The sequence below is a fragment of the Coturnix japonica genome, chromosome 2, assembly GCF_001577835.2.
Source record: "Coturnix japonica isolate 7356 chromosome 2, Coturnix japonica 2.1, whole genome shotgun sequence".
NCBI lineage: Eukaryota > Metazoa > Chordata > Aves > Galliformes > Phasianidae > Coturnix > Coturnix japonica.
Window position 1 is genome coordinate 115,297,203 of NC_029517.1, and position 20,138 is coordinate 115,317,340.

At 41.8% G+C, this 20,138-nt stretch overlaps 2 protein-coding genes across 5 annotated transcripts in view; both read left to right on the forward strand.

Moving 5' to 3' along the window:
* MTDH (metadherin) overlaps nt 1-7,153 on the forward strand; it is a 33,047-nt gene extending 25,894 nt beyond the window's left edge. For 2 of the 3 annotated variants that reach the window (XM_015856103.2, XM_015856102.2), the window contains 3 exons: nt 100-219; nt 3,113-3,269; nt 4,366-7,153. In XM_015856103.2, coding sequence (XP_015711589.1) covers nt 100-219; nt 3,113-3,269; nt 4,366-4,436 — 348 coding nt within the window. In that variant the 3' untranslated portion in view covers nt 4,437-7,153. The remainder of the gene's footprint in view (nt 1-99; nt 220-3,112; nt 3,270-4,365) is intronic. The other variant, XM_015856104.2, reaches the window with a different exon arrangement.
* A 6,939-nt stretch (nt 7,154-14,092) lies between these two features.
* LAPTM4B (lysosomal protein transmembrane 4 beta) overlaps nt 14,093-20,138 on the forward strand; it is a 57,459-nt gene continuing 51,413 nt past the window's right edge. The window contains exon 1 of one of the 2 annotated variants that reach the window (XM_032442805.1): nt 14,093-14,268. In XM_032442805.1, the coding sequence (XP_032298696.1) occupies nt 14,173-14,268 (96 nt within the window). In that variant the 5' untranslated portion in view covers nt 14,093-14,172. The remainder of the gene's footprint in view (nt 14,269-20,138) is intronic. The other variant, XM_015856097.2, reaches the window with a different exon arrangement.

Sequence of the window (20,138 nt, forward strand, 5' to 3'; positions counted from 1 at the left end):
CCCGTCACAACAATTGTAAAAGATAATTCTTATCAAGAGTTCTAGTTAAATATCAGATATTAAAAGGCTTCCATTTCCCCTCCCCCTCCCGCTTGGTAGGACACTGAGGAACTGGACAGAGAAGCTGGAGGGGAATTTCATGAGGATACCTCAAAAGCTAAACCACAGCAGGAAATAGCTTTTTCTCTGAAGACCATAAGTACTAGTGAACCAGCTAAGGTAGGAAGACAAAATTGTGTGATTTCTGATTTTGAAACGTTTAAGATGTATTGCAACATCAATTTGTGTATGGTAGTGTTACTGTAAGAATACTACTTTGAATTACTTTTATTAATATGAAGGTGATCAAGAGATTGAAGTTATTAAGTACAGGTCAGTTATGAGTTTTCAAAAGAGGCATCCACTCTGAAAACATTATTTGCTCAAACAGTAGTCCTTTTCTTGACTTTCCAGGTTGGATTTTTTCATTTCTTTGAATAATTGGCTAAAACTTTGAAATCTGAGAACCTAAGAATAAATAGGTAAGGGTACAAGACTATAACCTTAGTATATTTTTTGGCTTCTTCGCAAACAGGATACAGTAAGTTGGTAATTCTTCATTCTGAGTTGTCTTTAAACCAGTTCACAAATGGACTGTTTGCTTTGGCTCACAGTTTAAATGTATACACAGAATACAAGTTCTTTAATCTTTCTCCAAATAGATCTGCTAGGTAGAGTTGTCCCCCCAGCATCACACTTCAGGAAGGAGTAAAATAGTCAATATTTCTGATAGTATTTTGTACTCCATAAGGAACAAACAGTACCAGTGAGATGGTACCTCAGAATACTGAGTTTTTCATTTCAGCAAGTAAGCATTTGTTACTAAAGATATTGGAGTCTTAATATGTGAATCAAAATATTAGAATGGAGTCCTATATGGAAGGCTGCAGGTCAATAGAGAAAAGCTGGAGAAACTGCATGTTGAGAATGTATGACTTGAGAAGCACTCTCAAACATTAGCTCAGTTTCAGCAGACTACCTCATTGCTTAGTAATTAAAACTAGTCCCAACTTAATGGTTAAACAGCATCAGCTCTGTTGTAAGCCAGGATTGTGTACTGGCTGTTTTTTAGACTTAAGCAATCCTGTCAATGACCTGTCAGTTGTTTTCAAGATGCTTTGACATCAAATTTGGCTTTTCTGCAATTTCGCTTATGCTAAGTGGTTTTCTGATGTTTTTTGACTTCCTTGTTACAAAAAGTTTTAGAAGTAGTCTTTAACTGAAGACTGCAGTGGATGACCTGAGTTTCTGCCAGAGATGATCTCTTCTTGAGCAAATATTTTGGAGGCTGAGAAGCAAATACAAGGAGAAGGAGCATGAGAACTAAGTATGAGGGAAATAAATCTAATATTAGAGTACACAAACTAGTTACTCAGAATTTTATAGAATCACAAGGTTGGAAAGGACCTACAAGATCATCTAGTCCAGCCGTCCTCCCATTACCATTGCTACCACAAGCCACTAAACCATATCTCATAGCTCCTCATCCAGATGCCTCTTGAACACTGCCAGGGATAGCGACTCCACCACCTCCCTAGGCAGCCATTACGGTGCCTGACCACTCTCTGAGAGAAAAAGTTTTTCCTTATATCTAACCTAAACTTCCTCTGATACAACTTGTGGCCTAATGAAGACCAGAAACAGGAAGACACTGAGCACTTTTTCCTTTTTTTAATCTGGTAATAGTTCCCCACATAATACATTCACTTATTTATACATTAGGCTGCGCATGCTAACGGAAACCTCCAGTATATTTTTTCAGAAAGTACAACTCTCAAAGGATCATAGGATCATAGAATCTTTAGAGTTGAAAGGGACCTCTGAAGGTCATCTAGTCCAACTCCCCTGCAATACACAAGGACACCACAGCTAGAGCAGGTTGCCCAGGGCCTGATCCAGCCTCACCTTGGAAGTTTCAAAGGGTGGGGCATTAAACACAAGGCTAGGTAATCTGTTCTAGTGCCTCCCCGCTGTCACTGTGGATATTTTCCTTATATCTAACTTAAATCTACCTTCCCTGTGCTTGAAGCCATTTCGCCTTGCTCTATCGCCACAGATGCTGCTGAAGAGTCTTACATCAAGAGACTGATGAAAATCTTTCATTTGTAATAGTTTTGAGATGGCAACTATAATTAACGTCATGCTCTGTGACAGTAGCTCCCTTTTCAGACTTGTATCAACTGTGCAGCAAACTTCTCTATTCATAAAAGATTATAGAAATTTATGTATGATGTAAGCAACTTTTTTTTACATTAATGATGACGATGCTATAAACTAATAATGGTAATCTCAGAACTGTGCACATCTGCACTGAGTACTGGATATAGACATAACATTATGCTCTGATAGTTTCACATTGTTGCTATTGTGGCACAATTGTAGCTATTGCTTCTAAATAGTGTCCTTAAGTTTGTTTCTTGACTGATGCTCAATTTTATTGTAGTATATTGTTATCTGAAGCCTCTTTGTCAGTGGGTTGCCTGCCATGGGATCATGTAGTCATTTTTTTTTTTTTCTCTGACTTTCCTAGTGAAATATCTTCTTTTATTTTTACTTCAACTTCTGTTTTACTGCACTTTAAATCCCTTAGGTGCTACCCAATAAGCTACAGTTACAGTTCAGCTCTCTGGTGGCAACCTTCAAAATAGAACAGATAATTGGAAATTTTTTAGTCATACAACTGAACCTAACCATCTTGCCTTGAAACAAAACATGTATGTCAGTGACTTCCATTTACTCTGAATATGCATTTTAGTATCTTTTTAGGTTTTTAGTGACTTTGGGATTGTTTCTCCCTTTCTTAACATGTCATGATGTTTTTTTGTTGTTTTTTTTTTTTTTTTTATTAAGAGGAATTAGTTTGTGTGGCTTTGCTTGTATGCAACTAAAAGTTTTGGCACTAGATGGCAGTCAGTGTTGCGGCCTTGATTTGAATTTTAAGGGTTTTTAATACTGTTTTTTCAATGCCATCTTCCCAGCAGCTGCTAAGTAGTAATATAAGAACGTGTAAGAAAACCTTACTGATGTATGGCATGGTAAACTTTTGGGAAATTGTATTCTTTCTTTCCAACAGCCTGAGGAGGCTCCTTCTCTTGCTGTTTCTACTGAGCCATCTGTAATTGTATCAGAGAGTGATTCTGTCAAGATTGCTTCCCAAGTGCCACAGATGCTGCAAGAGACAGATGTTTCTAGTCCCAGTATTAAGCAAAACAGTGTGCCTCCTCCCCAGAGTAAGTATGTCAGTACAGTCCTTTGGTCTGGATTTAGGGTGTGGCTTTTTGTGTGTTGGCTTTTTTCCATAGAATTTGTATAGTCAGTGCTTTGCCTTGGGGTTTGGGTGTAGGGTAGCACATCAGCTATGTATGTATGTATTTTAGGTATGGATCTTGTGATATTATAGCTTTCACTTAATTAGTTTGGCAAATGTCTTTTCGCCATGAAGAAAAACGAACTCTATATGCTTGAATGACTGAAAACATTTGTTGGCCTTGTCTGATCCTTGACAGACATTTGGCTGCACTGTTCACCATCAGGACTGGAGTTCTATGCTGTGACTAAGCAGCTGTCAATATCCTGCTTATTGCTCTGGGTCTGAATTAGGAAGGCTTTTGTGACTAATTCCAGCCTTGGCGATTCAGGAGAATATCTTCTGTTCTACAGATAAATATTTCACCTGACTTAGTACTTCTGTCAGCCAGCATGTTCTAAGGCTATCTATTTTAATAAAATTACACTGCTGCTTTACTTGATTCTGGATAGCGTATAACCGCATCTTAATATAGTTTATTATTTTAAACACTAATCTTTTGACTTGTAAGTGTTGTGGGATTATCATAGAATGGCTTGGGTTAGAAGAGGCCTTAAAACCCATCTAATTCCAACCCCTCTGCCACAGGCAGAGCTGCCACCAACTTGGTCAGGCTGCCCAGAGCCCCATCCTGCCTGGCCTTGAATACCTCCAAGGAAGGGAGTCAGTGGTTAAAATCCTATGAAAGTGAACAGTTAACATTGTGTACACTTAGATTATTTCTAGTTAATAATAATGATGGCTAGTCGTGTTCCATCTTATTGGATGGGTTGTAACATTACAGAAAATCATTCATTTTATTATTTATGGTGTTTAAAAAAAAAAAAAGTAATAAAAATAGGTTGGAGTTAGCAGACTTTGTTTTAGAGACACTTCAAATTAGCCTGTTTGGTACAACAGATAAGCGGTAGTCTCCCTCAAAAATGATGCTTCTTGCTTTATCTTAACATAGGATGTAAACATGAAAGTCTGTCTCACTGTTCTCAGTTGTGACTCTGTAGTTATGTTCTATTTTCTAGCAAAGTCTGAAGAAAGCTGGGAATCCCCCAAACAAGTTAAAAAGAAGAAAAAAGCAAGGAGGGAAACGTGAACTTGCGGAGATGGACATGCGTTGCTGAATACTGTCATGAAGATTATGCTGTTTATGCAATAATTTGTGAACATGTACAGAATTTTATATAAGTTTCAAACAATTTTTAAAAACAGAACTGCTGTGAACACACACATCTTCAAAAAGGAATCAAAGGAGAGTAACTTTATAATATAGAAAACAGAACGTGCTACAAGACATTCTGAAGAGTCCGTTTTTCCAACTTTTGGAGAGAGATCTTAAATAAGAACTGGTTTTAAAACACAGTGCCCTGTTTACAACAGATTATATTCTCATCTACTGCTGCGGATAAAAAGTTAATTTCAAGGAAGGATTATCTGTAAAAAAAAAATATTTGTCTGTACAATAGTGGGTGTTTCTTGCCTCTCTTGTGGGTGATGCAGTAGAAGCACAGAATGTCAACCATTTGAATTTGTTTCATGCCTAAATCAAAGTGCTTTGACTTAACATGTACTCTGCCATATCCTTACAGTAAGTCGGTTAGCGAGTCTGCTAGCTATTGCAGGAGTCACAAGTGCAAATCGTAATTATTTGTACAAGTCAGGCCTTCGTGGCTTGTATACAAAGTTAACACAATAAAACTACTTTGGGTTACAAGTTTGAGAATGTGATTTGAAACGTAAGTATGGTCCATGAAGTTATTTTTGATAATGTCTCTTACCTTACTTGAAATGTTGAAGATAACAATATATTGTTAAGAACGCAGTCACCTGCATAATAATGGGTTTTTCTGCTTCGTTTGCTGTAGTTCTCGGTTGATTCAAATTCCCATCCAAAACTGTAACACTTTGAACTCCTAAAATCATGCAAGGAATTGAGATCAGATGTTCTCTTCCCTTGAAACTTACTCATTTACCGCACCCAATTCTCTTTTATTCTCTACTGCTAAAGCTCAAAATAAGGTGAACTTCTTTCACTCGACAAATTATGTGGGATTTCGATGACCTGTTGGAGAACTGCAGTGGCTTCAGACAGCTTTAATTGACATCAGCAAGACCAGTTATCAGGAACACGTCCTTTTTTTTTTTTTTTACTGCCTTAACCTGTAGTGTGTAGAATTGTCTGGACTTCTGAACAGGAGTTTGTGTTTTTATAAAGAAAAGACAGACATTAACTCAAGTATAGCAGTTACGAAAAATAAAGAACATTTCCTGCTTGAAACTGTTAATTAAAATGGTGTTTAAGATGTGTTGTCATTTTCAGGCACTGTGTAACTACGTGGTAACGACCTGACAGCTGTGTTTGTGTCTGTAAGGTGCATGCTCAGCCATGGACACTGTAAATAGCCTTTACAACAAACTGTTTGATGCAGAGGGTGATTAACATCACCTGCTGGCATTTGTAGAGAAACCGAGATGTTTCTAGGTGATTGACTTCTGGTTTTCTACCTTGAGCAGAATTGTTAACTGCTACAGGACATGATTAGTTAATGAAGCAAGCTGTTTTTACTTGTACCGAAAATGCACCTTGCTGGTGGTCAACTTTGCCAATAAATGAATACTAATTTACACAGGTATTGACGCCTGTGTGTCAGGATCGGGTGACCTCTAAACCCACTTGTCAGAATAAATTCAGCATATTAACAGTACTCATTAATTTGCTGGGGGGATAATGCCTGATGCTGATGGCTGTCAGGCAGGATTCTCATAAGCTAAATAGAGAGCTCTGAGGTACAGTTTTCAAGGAGTATCCGAAGGCTGACACACAAATGGGATGTTACAAAATCGTACAGAGTTGTATGTGTGTAAATAATACTTTAGTTTTACATTTTCTTGGCTAGAGATCGCCCTTTGAATTCAGGTTTGTAATGTACTTTCAGAAAGGTCTCCTTTCAATCTGTATGTTGTGCGATGGGCTGCTCTTGGAGGCGATACAGAGGGAGGGACTGTCCCAGAGCAGAGTCACTGCGTACAGCTGGGTTTTGGTCTCTTCATGGCGCAGTTGGTGGTGTTCTTGGGTTCACATGCTCATAGCTCTGTCTGGAAAAACAAAACTATCAAACAAACAAGGTAGGAGCCCTGCTGGTAAAGTGCTGCTCCCAAACAGGATGGTATCAATACGTAGCCTTCCTTTCCAAATGTTGTTACCTATTGAGCAGCGCCTCTTACTGTTTTCTTACCATGCGGTTTCCATGTCTTAGAAAGCAAACCTGGCTTTGTTTGACACTCATTGAAGAGGTAGTAACAGTATAGCGTATTGTCTATGAATAGAGACTTGGTTATCTGTGTATTGTCGTGTTCCTATGGCTCCAGCAACGGTTACTCTTAATGATACACTGACTCCAGACTTTGGAACCAACATAGAAAAACACCATTTAAAGAAACAACAGCCTACTTTATTTTTTCTTTTCCTTTTTGTTATTGAATGCATGGAATGGCTTCATCAATCCAACATGTTGGGGTTCGTTTTTTTTTTAAGTACTCTGGAATTATTTGTACGTGTAATTTAATCTTGTTGTGATGCTGTGTAATCGGGTACTCATGGCATATTTTCCTTTTGTGGGGATGGGGAGGTGTACAGAACTCATATGTGCTTGTTACGGAGGTAACCACAACCTGTGCATTGATTTGGAAGGCAATGAAAACTGTATTTCTGATGCCCTTTTAGAAGTCTAAAGAAAACGTGCGAGAGAAAAAGCACTACTTTGATATTGACGAAGAATGTACATATTAAAAACATTTCAAACTTTATAGAAACACTTCTAGTACTGTTGTGTTGTAACTGGGTTGTATCTCTTTGGAAACTGCCTGAGTCGCGGCTCCTCGCTGATGGATTCTCCTGTGAAGGGAGGTTTGAGATAACAGCTGTGAGGTGATACCAGAATACCTAATGTAAACAACCTTTGTTGTTTAAAAAGCTGAAAGAAAAACACTCCAAAGAGTTCAGCCCTTGTAGTTCACGTTCCTTTCCTCCCAGCCGTCAACCTTTATCACTTGATCTGCAGACAGCAAATCCTGAAGGGGTCCCGACTGTTCTTTGTACCAGTGCTATCACTCCTCTAGAAAAGGAAGGGCTGCTTGAGATAGTTACCACTCCATACATCATCATATTTCTTGATAAAATAATTGTAATAATCAATACTTAATCTCCTGTATTGTTTGAACATTGTATTATGAACAGAAAACTTTTGGTATGCATGTATTTCATTTGCTTATTTGCTTGCAGAATGCACAAAGAATCTCTCCATAGCTTTGTTTTTTGGTAGTCAAGTCCTGTGTGTTCTTCTCAAGGTTATTCTTTCCAGAGCGTTTGCTGTGAGTTTGGGGATTCAGTGATGCTGGTTTTCCAGCCTGGAAAATGGGAGCATCTCAAGGTCTTTGATAATTTTTCAGATATTTTCTCCTATGATGAAAGTTTGAGGAAACTGGGCTTGTTTAGCTTGGAGAACAGAAGGCTTCAGGGAGTCCTCACTGTGGCCTTCCAGTGCTTGAAGGGAGCACATAAACAGGAGTGGGAATGACGGTTTAAATGGGTTGATAGCGACAGGACAAGGGGGAATGGTATTAAACTAAAACAGGGGAAATTAAGTTAGAAATTGGGAGGATGTTTATCACACAGAGGGTGGTGATGCACTGGAACAGGTTGCCCAAGGAGGCTGTGGATGCCCCATCCCTGCAGGCATTCAAGGCCAGGCTGGATGTAGCTCTGGGCAGCCTGGTCTGGTGGTTGGTGACCCTGCACATAGCAGGGGGTTGGAACTACATGATAACTGTGGTCCTTCTCAGCCCAGGACTTTCTATGATTCTGTGATTCTATGATGGTAGAGATTGCTTCCATTCATGTACACAAGGGTAATATCTAGGCAGTGATGTTGGGCAATTGTGCCACTCTGGCAAGAGAGCTGGAAAAGTCAATAACAGCAGGCTGTCAGCCAGCACTGGCAATGTATCCCCATACCACTGCCTCTATAGGGATATTTTGGAAGCAGACTGGCACGTGACCTCTATACTGATGCTGGTGTCCATCTCTCATCACAACCTTTGTCTTCTGTGCCATGAAAGGGACATGAAAGGCCGAGGATCTCAGACCTTGGCTTCAGCTGAACTCTTTGCATGAATAAGAATGTATTTAAGTGCTCTTCTGGCATGGGCTCAGGATGTTCAGCACTTGGTAGAATGGAGCTGGAAAATCAATACCGTTATATTTTATGGTCATAGATTGAGGAGGTGCTGCTCAAAGTCATTCCAGTTGTGCAGCCTGCTAATGTAACAACTTTACAGTGTTTTAGGAGCACTTCTTCAGCTAAGAGTCCTTAGCAGGCATGCAGAAAAGCAAATGTAGTGATTTTTAGGGGTTTTAAAACACTGAAGATTGCCCTGTCTTGAATATAAAAATACTTTGTAGGCTGTGGCAGAGACACGTGGCTGGAGGCTTCTGGAGTCAAGTGTGTTTGTGGCAGTGGGGGCTGGTGTTTGTATATCTTGTATTTGCCATTCAGGACTTTTACAATAACATCATCTGGACACTAGCTATGGGAAGCTAGAAGTGGTGTATATCATAAGTAATGTACATCGCACCAGAAAATAGTTCTTACCTGTTCATTGCCGGCTTGAAACGTTGAAACACTGAGTTGCCAAACAGTGATATTTTGGCAGAATTATATTGTTGTTTACAATGTCTTTTGCTATACTAAGTGGAAGATGAAATATCAGGCATATTATTTCAACCTTAGTTCTGGCTTGAGGGATTTTAAGTGGGCATTTTAGTCATTTGGAGGAGCATGATGAAAAGAAGTCAGGGGTATCTTTGGTTGCTCTAATTGGAAGAACGTTAACAACTTTGTCTGTCTCTGTTTATAAGAGACAACATAAAACATACAGCACTAGAGAACTTCAGTCTTGTCCATGCCACAGAATTGTACGGGTTGGAAGGGACCTCTGGAGATCGCCCAGCCCAAACCCCTGCTACAACAGTTCTCTACAGCAGAAAATCATAGAATCATAGAATTACCCAGGTTGGAAAAGACCTTGAAGATCATCAAGTCCATTATGCCATTCCAACTTTGGAACCTGAGTAACAGAAAAGATGTATCTAGGAAGTATTTGCTTGTAAGTTATGGGCAGCAGTGAGGTGCAGTCATGGAATCTGTGGTGTTTTAGCTCTTTCTGACTGTACTTAGAAGTTGATGCTGGTTCTGGTAGGATGGAAGAAGATGCTCTGTCACTGCACGGGGTTGATATTGAAAGGCAAAATGTTCATGTCTTCTGCTAGAAACAAGGGAAAATAATACTAAGAATTATGCAAACAGAACATGGCTGATGATTAAAACTGGGAGGAGCATCTATTGCTCTGCACTAATGAAAATAAAGATGTAAGCCTTCACAAGAAGGGGAGAAACATGTGACTACATAGAGGAAAAAAAGAGGAATTAAATTTGGCAGAAATCCCAGTATTGAGCCAATACATAAATGAAGTCATAAATTAAAAATTAACTAATCTAACTAATGGAGCTGAGAGGAAGTAAATACACTTTGATGTACATTAGCTTTTCTTGGAAGTTCTGCCTCTCCCATCAATAAAAGCCTTGTGACCCCTATGACCACAAACCCAATGTGGTATTAAGAACTGTCACTTACATTTCCTTTGTTTAAGCTGTCTGGCAAGCAGTGAGGCACTGCTGGCTATGTAACAACCTATTTATTCCACAGCCAGAATCTCATCCTAACATGCTGTGTTTCCGTGCTTTAGAATTGGCTGCAGACTACGGATAGTTTGTATCCGTCCTTATCAGTCAGTGTAATGCGGTCTACTGTAGATACTGGGGGCCAAAGGACAAAGCAAGCTGTAAGTGTGACCTTCCCCTGTGTCATCACATCAAAAGGTCAAGTGTAAATCCTGGGATGTTTGCAGCTGAGTGGTGAGGAGAAGTGGGAGAGCAGTCCCAACACCGCACCCATTGATTGAATGGATACTGTCATGTCGAATGCCCATGATTTTTGAGGCTCTGCCTAGATGCAGATTTGAGAGAAGCAGTAAGTAAGGACTGGAAGGGATGTTCAGTTGGTGGAAATTCAATCTGGCAGAAAGATTTGGAGCAGAAGTCAATAGGTGCTAACAAGTCGATGATGGGCAGATCCAGGCTGTCAAGACCAGAGGTGATGTCTCCTCAGTCTTTGGATGAGTGCCTCTCATGAAGCAAGTCCTTAGCTGGGTCCAAGGTACAGGATTCAATACAAGGGCAAATAGGAGAGACTTGAAAACTTGTGCAAGGAGTACCAGAGCACACTGCCTGGTGCTTTCTTCAGGCTGCATGTTCTGCAAATGAGAGCAGTCTGTCTGTGAGAAGCACAGCTGCAGTGGTACCCATTGCACAGGGATGGGCAGCCAACCATGCTGTGCCTGAAAGGGGAAAACCAAAGCCCTTTGATTCTGCTTTCAGAGCTTGAGCCACGCTGGGCTGTAAAGCCTCTTCCCTGGCAGTTAGTAGCAGGGCTGTTCCTGCCAAAGGGCAGTTTGTCCCCTACAAGCCAGCTGATGGTAAGTCTGAGTTCATGCGGGGAGTTGTTTATTACATCTTTTATACTTCTACTTGTGCTCTGTGTTCACTCCTTTCAAACCAGATAACACGAATCTGGTGCTGGTGATGAGCTTGGGCTCAGCTCATACTCCTGATGATGTCTAGCACCTCCTTGTCATGAGTTAATTCAACATTTCTTTGTTCCCTTTATCTCTGTTTGTGTGACTTCATTATCACTGGAGATTTGTGAGGGTCAGAGACCAGCAGGCCTCAGCTTGTCGTGTTGGGACTTTGGTCATCCCATACAAAGTGCAGAGACCCACGCCATGGCATAACCAGGAATTCTACCCTGTGAGGGCACCCCAAAGGTATCTTCTCAGTGTGCTGTGCCATCCCTCGTCTATACAGTGCCTGCCAGTGTAGCATCCTATTGATCAAAGTGGGATCTATGTATTTTATACTGTAGGATTGTGCTGGAGGAATGATGCAGGTAGCAGCGCAGACAAGAATAACACTGGATATTTTTGACTGACAAATGCAGAATATAAAAATATTTTAGTTATATGTGTTTAAATGCATCTGACTTAGAAACAGAATTTCAAAAGGATGACCCAATGGAACTGGTCTTGAAAACACGGAACACCATCATTAATGAGTATATGTGAAGTATACCAGTTGAGTCATTGTCTCCTATAAGGCCGATCATGACATAGTGCTCCAGAAGTGGGAGAAAGAGGTCCAGGCATTTCTCTTAACAACTATTATAGGTCAAAAGAGGAAGGGAAGGGAAGGGAAGGGAAGGGAAGGGAAGGGAAGGGAAGGGAAAAGAAGGGAAGGAAAAAGGGAAGGGAAGGGAAGGGAAGGGAAGGGAAGGGAAGGGAAGGGAAGGGGGGAGAGAGAGAGAGGTAATATTTTATTATTCATTGTTCAGTGCTGAAACAAGGGAATCTGTCTATCTGTGTGTAGGTACCCAAACTGTCAGTGTGAGGCTTCCTATGTGCCTCTATCATACATATTGATTTGCAGTGTATTGGAGAAATATACAGTTCTCACCTTGAATTGTTTTACTCAGTCCAGGAGGATGAATGACTTTTGGAACCCATTTTGAGTTGCAGCAGCAGCAGCTCGGTTTTATTGCTGGTCCTTCTCTGTGGTACAGAATTGATGTCGGGTATTTATGGGAAGGTGTTGGGTTTTTTCGATAGTATTATTTTGGTTGGTTGGTTGGCTGGTTGGGTTTTTTTGTTTGTTTGTTTTTAGATTTGATTGCATTGACTATTTCTGCAGCCCTAAATACTTAAATCATTGCAGCCATCCTGTAACACAGGCTCTGGACCTGGCCAAACAAGAACCTGATCTTTAAAATCACTCTTTACTACAATCCCAGGCAATTTCCCAATCCTATGCTTAAAAGACAAAACCTAGACCTTGGTTTGAGGGCAATGTTTAACCCTTCTCTTATCTGCTCTTAGTCTGGCCAAATACAGAACAATTGACTTCTTTGCTCACCCTGGAGCACGAGGCTGATCCCACTGTGAATCATTGGCACTTTGAAAGGGCTCCAACTGCTGCCCCTGTGTGAGCTGCAGTCAGGGCTGGTCTGCAATGTAATGGGATCATTCAGGGCTGGTTGAGTGATGCCTTACCATCTCTACAGACTGTGGGTGCAGACAGAAGTTTGGAGTGATGTGCAGCTTCCAAGCTGGTCATGAAGACATTAAGACATTGGGAGGAGTAACAGCAACCAGCTCTACTGAGCACTGGACTGCACAAGAAAGTACCAGATGGGTTGGAGCAGCTGCTAGCAGGAGGGAAAACTTGTCTCCTGAAGTTATTTGTAAAGGACACAGTGACTTGAACTATGAAGTCTGTGGCTGGAGTAATGCATGGGCTCTGAAACAAAACAGTAAAAACCTCTAGTGGAAGGTGTCCCCGCCTAGAGCAGGGGGATGGAGATTGATGATCCAAAGAGTCCCTTTCAACCCAAACCATTCTATGATTCTATGATCAAGTTTTGCATATTTGCAAACTCCTCCATTCCTGATGAATTTCTCATTTCTAGGCCTTTAAAGGCATGTGTTGCAGCACAGGTGGATTTCCCAATGACTGCACAGCCTCACTGTTAGCAGGGCAGTGTGTGGCACAGGGGCTGTGTGAGCTGTTATATCAAATCAAGTGTGCTGAGTTTTCACACTGGCTTCTATTTAAAGTCAAAAATGTTCAGAATGCACCTATCTAATACATAAGTCATGCTACCTATTATATATTCATAAGATTACGTAAGTAGAAGGTTACATAAATAGATTTGAATACTCTGCTCTAGCATGGGGGTCTTTGGTGGTCATTTAGGGAGCGTCCCACTCACTTTATCCATATCTGAACACAGGGACACAGGCTTTCTAAGGACACATAGTCTTTTCTAATTGGTTTCTGCCTTGGATTTGTGCCGCTATCTCAAGGATGCCTGTTCTTGTTGCTCTTATTTATTGAAGTCTTGAAGTCGTGAAGAGGAACACCCAGTATGTTTATCATAGATAAGCAGAACTTAAAGCAGAACTTCAGCCTTGAGCAAATGCCTCAGCCAGACAAATACATCAAATAATCAGTTCTGAGGCACTAGATGTAAGTTACTGGGTGTCCCAGCCAAGGATTATCTGTGCTTCAAGGCAGGGACTAGGACTTCTGTCTGCTCAGCATCTATCATGCCACACAAACAGAAGTAGAAAGGAGCTTCATCGTTCTCTAGGCTCTGCCTGTGAGTCTGGTATGTGATATAAACTGATGTTTCCTCATCTTTCCCATCCGTTTTTTTTTTAATGGAAATTAATAATTATACAGGAAACCACTTTAAAGTAATAAACATTTGGCCTCTCATTCTTACTTTATCTTGTGAGGACATCGGGATCAAAGCCATTGATGGGAAACAATGAGATCCCACTGACCCCAGTTGCTGACATCACAGCCCCGGGTGCCTCCATTCTATCCCACAGCTTTCACATATGCCACCAGGAGCCGGTATCTGCTCCTACAGAGGCAGGTAAGGAAGTATTTTATATCTGCAGTATTTTCCCGACCCTGGTCCCTCCAAGGAGCCCCCCGGGGCTGCGGTGACCGCTCCGGGACCGTCTCAGCCCCCTCCCACCGCGGCTGCCGCGGGTCCCGCCCGCCGGGAGGGGCGGTCCCTGCCCGTCCCAGCACCGCCCCCGCGGAGCAGCGCGGCCGAGAGTCGCGGAGCGCGGAGCCCCGAGAGTCGCGGAGATGCTGAGCTCTCCCTGGGCGCGCTTCTATTCCAACAGCTGCTGCCTCTGCTGCCATGTCCGCACCGGCACCATCATCCTCGGCGTCTGGTACCTGGTAAGCGGCCCCGCTGTGTCTGCGTCCCCACGGGGTTGGGGGGGTTCTTCGGTCTCGTGGGTCGGCGTGGTTACACTCCACCCGCTGCGTCTGGGGTTGGGGGTGAAGCCCCGCTCCTCGTTACCAGCATCATGGCTTCGGGTGAGCTCCGGTGCTTCCTCGCTTGTCCTTTTAACGCACGCACAGGCTGGTGCTGATCCTCTGCTCTGGGAAATAAAATCCGTGTGTATTTAGGACCGGGGCGGGGGGGGAAGGGCGGGAGGGGCAAGGCTGTCGACACAGAGCACGGCAGGTTCTCAGGCAGGGGTCTCGGTCAACGAGCTGAGTTCACATCTTCACCCCGAGCTGGGGATGAAGGTGTGACAGGCGAGCTTCTCCTCCCCCCTTCTCCCTCGGCTCAGGCTGCGGTGCTGGGGATGGCTGTGGAGTCTGCCTGAAGTGTGCCCTGAAAATCTGGTTCTGTCCTCTCTGGTTGCTGCTTTGTGAAGGAATTCAGTATCAGAGAAGCGCTGGTCGTTGGAGCTTGGTCTGCCTGGCAGGGAGCTGAATGTTGCGGGCATCAGGTGCCAGGAAAGCTATATGAAGGGAGTGAGGAATTGACCCTTGGGACACAGCTTTAATGGGTCACCACCATCCATCCAAGCAATGGCTGGACACAGCTGTCTTGCCAGGAGAAGGCTCAGGAGAAGGCACGCAGAGCCCACAGCTCCTCTGCCACTGCTGTAAATCTTTTCTCAATCCCTTGGGTAGCAGTTCCAGGAAAGCCGCTTTCCTGGAGCCAGCCCTGCTGTAGTCACAGTGTTTGCAAATGTGTCATGGCAATAAAGAGCCAGTTCATTGCTCTAGGTTACATAGATGTGCTTCAGCCTCTTTCTCCTTCCCTGTTTCTTGGTACAACACATCCATCTCCATCAGATGCCAAGGCCACCCAGAGCTGTTTGCCAAGCGTCATTTTTCAAGTGGCTGCGGACGGAAGCAGATTAGACCCAGGCTTGTTTGCTAACTACTGAAATTCCCTTCAGAAGGAAGTGAAAAGTGCAGGTCTGGCCTCCATTGTTGGACAGCTCATTAAATAAATTCAATCAGCTTAACTGAAAGGCTGGGTTGACGTTCGAGTCCCAGAAATCATATAAAATACCCTATGTCCTATAAGATGCATATTTCACTGTTTTAGAAAATGGTTCATCAGTTGAGCTATTCTTGCTCCTGATTAATAGCTAAATGAAATATCCACAGACTGCAGTATCTGTAGTAATTGCGGCACTGAAGATGCCCTTTTTGCCCAGCCACAACTGTTTCAATAAGTTGGACTAGGACCTGAAAGCCTTTGAGCATTTCTTGCAGGATGCTTATTATTACTTTCTGCCTTCAGCTGAATGAAACCTCCACACATCAGCTCCATGAAGACAGGGACACTGATTTTTTGCTTTTCAGTGGACCTAAAAATATTTGAGGAAGAGGGAATTAAGTGCATCCATTGGTCTTAGATACAAAGAAATGCCTGAGAGCTCTTTAGACTTTGTTCAGTACAGTGAACTAATGTTTAAAAGCCGGTGCCCCACTTTCACATACCATTTTCTGCCAAATCTGTTTTAAAATAGTCTTCCATAACTATCAGTTCTGGTTTACACTTCTTCTTTTTTTATAATGTTTTTTCATAGCAGGCATCTGAATGACTACAAACTAACACTAACACAAAACATCCCAGTGTACACATTGCTTTCTGCCCTTTCTCCAATATCACAAAGGTTTTCGTTTTTAAGGTAGACTGTTATGAATAGAATTTGTGATGTATGTTGATAAGAAACACTAAACCTTTTTGCTGGGTTACCAGGTTAGGAGGTGAATAAAGGGTAATTCCTCAAGTAAATGCTGCCCTTTTAGCAAAGTCTGTTTTACAAAGTCGTACAAGAAACTATCACTTTATTCAAGAAAATCAACTGCAGTTTGATACCATACAAATAAGAATCAGTGCCAGCCTGGTGGTAATTTTTTTCTCTGCATTCATTTTGGTTGCATTACTCCAAACCACAAATGAGCTATAAGCATAAAGTCAGAAATTAAAACCCTTTGATTTTTCTCACCACAGCAATATGTATTCTCTATGCTGTATACGTATTCTCTATGCTGTTTGCCATTATGCTTCCAGGACATTCCTTCAAGAAAGGAATCCTCCTAGAGAAGAAAAAGATTTCTTGTGGCCTTTTCACACCTTGCTTCCTATGGAGTATAATTCTTTTTAAGTCTCTGACTATCAATACAATGATTCAGTAGAGCAAGTATCAATAGCGCAGGAAAAAAACAGCAGCTTGTAAGCTTTGGTGGACTTTTAACATAGTGTTTTCACAGATAGAGCAGATTCTGATTTAGGATAATTTCAGGTGGTAGAATTTTATGTCTTGTAGGGCTACAAGATGCCCTGCACTTCAGGAAATGCTGTGTTGTACTGGGGAGAAGAGCTTCAGATGTGCTGCAATATTGAATTTAAATATTAATATAAATATATATAAAATATATATATATAAATATATTATATATATATATATATATATAATTATATAAATATAATACAGTGTTCATAAAGGCTGTTTGGAAGCAATATGTATTTCAGAATCTGGGGAACCAGTTCAGTTCAGATGGCTTTTACCTGTTTTTCATCCCATGACGTGAACTTTATGCTTCTTAGTAACCTATCAAACATAAGGACAGAAGTAATCAAGCAGAAGACTTTTGGGCACAAACGTCTTAGAAGTGTCATACTCGGGGAAAGAAGGAAAATTAGAAAGTTACTTCCAGTCACTTAGTTCTGATATAGATATTTGTATCAGCATGCTGTTCAAAGCCTCTGAAATGAGGCTACTTCAGTTCTAAAGTCCCCCGGTACCGGTGTCCAAGGTAGAGCTGTCATTTTGGTTAGCTCCATTTGATCCATTGCATATCAGTGAGTCAGTACTGTCTCCTTTGGCAACAGCATTTATACACAGAGCATGTTGTCTTCCTGAGTGTATAGGCTCCAGTTTCTTTACACATGAAAAAGAATAGATAAAAAAGAAGAAACATTATCAGATGTTCTGATAGTGTCACAGAAGAATTTTCCACTGGCTTAAGTACTGTGTTCAGTTTTGGGCACCTCAGTACAGAAAGGACATTGAGGTGCTGCAGCAAGTCCAAAGAAGGGCAACAAGGCTTGTGAAGGGCTTGGAGAATATGCCCTATGAGCAGAGACTGAAGAAACTGGGGCTGTTTAGTCTGGGGAAATGGAGGCTGAGGGAAGACCTGATTGCTCTCTTTAAACACTTGAAAGGTGTTCACAGTGAGAGTGGGATTGGTCTCTTCTTACTGGTGACAAATGACAGGATGAGGGGAAATGGCCTCAAGTTGTGCCAGGATAAGTTTAGGTTGGATATCTGGAAACACTTACTTACAGAAAAGGTTGTTAAGCACTGGAATAGGCTCCCCAGGGAGGTGGTTGAGCCACCATCCCTGGATGTATCTAAAAACCGTTTGGATGTGGTGATCAGGGACATGATTTAACAGAGGGTTGTTAGTTAGGGTAGAATGATTAGGTTGTGGTTGGATTCAATGGTCTTTAAGGTCTTTTCCAATCTGAGCAATTTGATGATTCTGTGATTCTATGATGCACAGCAATGGTGCTTTGTGCACATCTATAAGAGGTTATTCTTTTATACCACTGACTCAAAGCTTGCTGAAGGACACAGATGAACAAGTCCAAGCAAGTCCTGGGCAAGGGTTGAGAAATCCTCTGTCTGGAGAACACTGATGGACAAGTCCTGAGCAAAGGTTACAAAATCCTTTGTCTGAGGGACACAGATGGACAAGGCCAAGGGCAACAACAGAGATAAGCTGCAGCTTAATGGCCGTGAAGTGGTCTTTTGTGTGGACTTATCTCAAGGAAGATGGCCATCTCAGGCCACTCACATGACACTTGCTAAAGCACCCAGGGATGTCAAGTAGGCAGGGGAAAAGGAGGATAAAAGAGGGATCAACAACTATGAGGATAGGTGTCTGCTATCAGATCCCTCACTACAGAAGTTTTGTTTGCTGACAGACCTTCTTGGACCTGCTACCTGAATCCTGCTGCTCTCCCTCTGTGCCCTTTTGCCTCAGACCATTGGAACATCTCGCACCAGGACCACTGCTGGATCCTGGTGGTGACTATCCCCGCTTTATGCCTCTTTATATCTTTTCTATCACCTGTCTTCCCTTCCCCATCACCCTAAATCATTTGTTCTCACCTTTCCCATCACCCTAAGTTGTCCGTCCTCACCTTCCCCATCTCCCTGATTAAGATTTGTAATAAACTGGTCAGACCAACATTTGAATTGTTGTTTCTTTATTTCACTCTGGGTATACATATACCAAAGAACCTCTTCTCCCTCCTATAAACTGGATCAAGACAACACCCAGTGGCTCCACTGGCACCATCAGGGACAACAGCAATTATATTCAGTTGACTTGTGGAAGGGAAAGATGAGACATTTAGGGGAAAAAAAATCGAAGAAGGGTAAAAAGAAAACGAAAACAATCAACTTTGAAAGAAGGAGCTGCCTTTGGTGCTGTGCAGCAGATTGGGGCGGCCCGGACCCCGGGGCTGCCTCGGGAGCTGTCCAGCACCACAGGAGCTGAACCGCTGCTCCACGCTGCCTCTGGGGCCCTGCGAGGGAGCCTAAAAATAACATCTAATGGAAAAGCAAGAACCTTTTATAACTGCGAGTTATTCAGATTGCTGAAGCACCCTCTGAAGGACATGTGGGAAGAATATAAATAGAGCAAGCCTAGGTTTTTAGCCAGGGTGGCTTCGACGTTTGAGCTGCTATTTGTGGAAGGCTCAGGATGGATTGTTAGTCGTGATGTTTCAGTGCTGGACTTTTTTTTCTTTGAGCACGCAGCTTAATGGTTTCTGTCTGCATTCTAGTTTTCTAATAAAGGGATTGCATCCTAATGGATGAAATAATGCACCGATAGTAAACTTTTTATTCTTTTTTAAGTCAAAAGAAAAGTACTGCTTACCATGCCCTCATTGTGCAATGGGTTTACAGGTTGAATGTTCTGCTGAGATCATTAGAGAGTGCTTGATCTGACTTAAAAAATAGAAAAATAAAAAAATAAAGGTACATATTTTGTGACTAGGTTACATTTATTCCCTCTTCCTTTCCAAGGCCTGTGCAAAACTGCGTGTATAGTGACGTGCTTAAATACCAGTTAGAAGATTACTGAAATCTAGGCTCACTTGGCAGGGAGCAGAGATCAGCATTGACTGCATGTAAACAAAAAATACCTATGCCAAGGTCCTCTAAGCTACTCTGTCCCCACACTTGCAACCTTTAAACAGTCTAGGACTGCTCACATCAGCAAGCAGTTGTAAGTACATGTCACTTGAACAGGATGAAAAGGCCCTTTCAAGGAAGGTAAAATGTAATAATAATAATAAATTATTGTTTTGAAACTTGCATGTATTGGGAGATTTTGAAAAGGAGAAGTTACAAAATGAAGTCCAAATTGTGAGAAATTTATGTTGTACAATCAATAGAACAAGTTGAAATACCCTAATCGCTCAACTATGGATGACCGAATTAATCCATGAACAGGCCAGAAAGTCTACCTGAAAAAAAGGATGGATTTGTGGTACCTGGCATACTACATTACCCATATTTCTGTTTTGAGTGAAAATAACCAGTTATGTGTGTCTACTTGAGTTGCACAAGGAGCAGAAACAGCATTTTGTCAGTCTTCCCTTGAGTTTGTCCCACATCAGTGTGTTTATTAATGTGTCTGTTTAATACACTTCTTAAGGTATTGGAAGGTTAAAATTCCTTATAAGCATCTTTTGGACAGTCCATGCATTTAAT